The 2127-nt window shown below is 40.4% G+C and overlaps 1 protein-coding gene across 1 annotated transcript in view; it reads right to left on the reverse strand.

Moving 5' to 3' along the window:
• LOC101851881 (polypeptide N-acetylgalactosaminyltransferase 5) overlaps positions 1-2127 on the reverse strand; it is a gene marked incomplete at its 5' end in the record, with an annotated part of 9600 nt that overhangs the window by 4622 nt on the left and 2851 nt on the right. Inside the window, 1 exon segment of the mRNA XM_013085772.2 lies at positions 1041-1205. Coding sequence (XP_012941226.1) covers positions 1041-1205 — 165 coding nt within the window.

The following is a 2127-nucleotide window of genomic DNA, read 5'->3' on the forward strand; positions in this document are numbered from 1 at the left end:
TGTGTGTGTGTGTGTGTGTGTGTGTGTGTGTAAGTGTATGAGTGGGTAGGTACACTACATTTAATAATGATCATATCTGCTATATATATATAGCTTGTAATATCAGTTTTTCTAATGATCATTTTAAAGTATGAAATTTTGCACTAAAGCTAGAAGCTCACATTTACGCTCTTAGGATGTTGTCTTCGTTTAGAACGTGTCGGTCATTATCCTCTTTCTTTTCCTTTACTCATGCCCCTGAGATAGGTGCTCTGTTCTAGAAATGACTGTATTATATCAATAATAACATAATATATGACCACAAAAAGATCAGCTGAATACAAATCGATAGGTAAATCAGAAAGTTTGAGAATTGGGTGACAGATCGGAAAGGAAAGCGAGCTTAGTTTCAGTTATCACATTCCTTCTGCTGTTGTATCAAAACAACGTTAACTTTTTTGTGTTGATACTCAGCTTTTGAGCTGGCGGGCAGGAGAAGAACAAAACTTTTTTTACTGTATAGATCTACAGATCTTTTGTTGGACTATCTACTCTCTGTCCGATTTTTATATTGATATTGTAACAATAACTACTGCCTATAAAACATTACTCTCACAACTACTACTAGTTGCTGTTTGTACTAATGCTGCTGGTGCTGATGGTACTACTACAACAACTACTACTACTACTACTACTACTACTACTACTACTACTACTACTACTACTACTAATAATAATAATAATAATAATAATAATAATAATACGCTTACTACTACTACTACTACTACTACTACTACTACTACTGCTACTACTACTACTACTACTACAATTACTACTCCTACCTCAACTTACTACTACTACTACTACTACAAAGTGCTCCTGTTGCTACTGTAACTACTAAACTACTGCTGCTGGTGGTGTTGGTGCTACTACTACTACTACTACTACAAAGTGTTCCTGGTGTTACTGTAACTACTACTGCTGCTTCTACCACTGTTGTTCGCTTCTTCTGACTATGTTTATAAAAACGATACATAAAATAATGCACCATGGTGACTTACCCGGCATGCACTCAATGTGTGAGTCCAAGAAAACGACGATTGGAGCTATGGAAGACTCAAACCCCAAGAGACGGGCTTTGGTGAGACCGCCGCGGACAGGCGAGCGAACGATTTTCACTTGAGGGTAGTCCTGGAAATACTTGTCCAAAGGCGCCTTGTTGCTGTCTTTTGGACAGTAGCGATAGCCGCAAAGAACAAAGGAAAAGAGCATGAGAGGTTAATATGAGCATTAGCACACATGAATGCAAACACATAAACACATACATGCACATGCACATGCACATGCGAACGCATATAAATTTACACACACGCACAAACATACACACAAAAACGAACACAGATGTACAGGTACACACACACACACACACACACACACACACATACACACACACTCACACACACACACACACACACATACACACACACACACACACACACACACACACACACACACACACACACACACACACATACACATTCATTCGTCAGTGAGTCTCAAGCCGCCTTTCTAGTAGCAAACAGTACAGTTTAATATTAACTCTTATGTATTAATGTTGTTTATACCATTTCGTAAAATATAAAATAGGAAAAGAACTGATGGAAGGGATACAATGAGAGAGAGAGAGAGAGAGAGAGAGAGAGAGAAAGAGAGAGAGAGAGGGGAGGGGGGGGGTCACTGTTTCTCTTCACTTTGCTTTTGATGAAGGGTGTTTTTCAGGGGCGGGGGGATTCTGCTTTAGTATAATTTTGTCACAGGTTAAACTTTCTTTTCGGTACGAGAAAGTGAGAGCAAGAGAGTTTGGCGTCAGGTGGAAATATAAAAATAATAAATTTGTGGCGAGGACAAGATGGTATGACTGAAAATACTTTCAATGGTTTCCTCGTACCCTTTTTGGGTGATTGGTGCTCTGTTACATTGGACCCAAAAGGGGTGGGGGTGCCGAGTCGTCGCCCAGTAGCATAGCTGGGTAACTCGAGCCACTGAGGAAAGCGCGCGAACGCTCGTGCTAGTGGGTTGCTGCTGTCAGGTGTATTTTTTTGTATCGAGTAGCGTAGAGGGCATCTAGCCCTGCTCCCCCGTGATTCG

This window comes from Aplysia californica, unplaced genomic scaffold (assembly GCF_000002075.1).
Source record: "Aplysia californica isolate F4 #8 unplaced genomic scaffold, AplCal3.0 scaffold00405, whole genome shotgun sequence".
NCBI classification, from domain to species: domain Eukaryota; kingdom Metazoa; phylum Mollusca; class Gastropoda; order Aplysiida; family Aplysiidae; genus Aplysia; species Aplysia californica.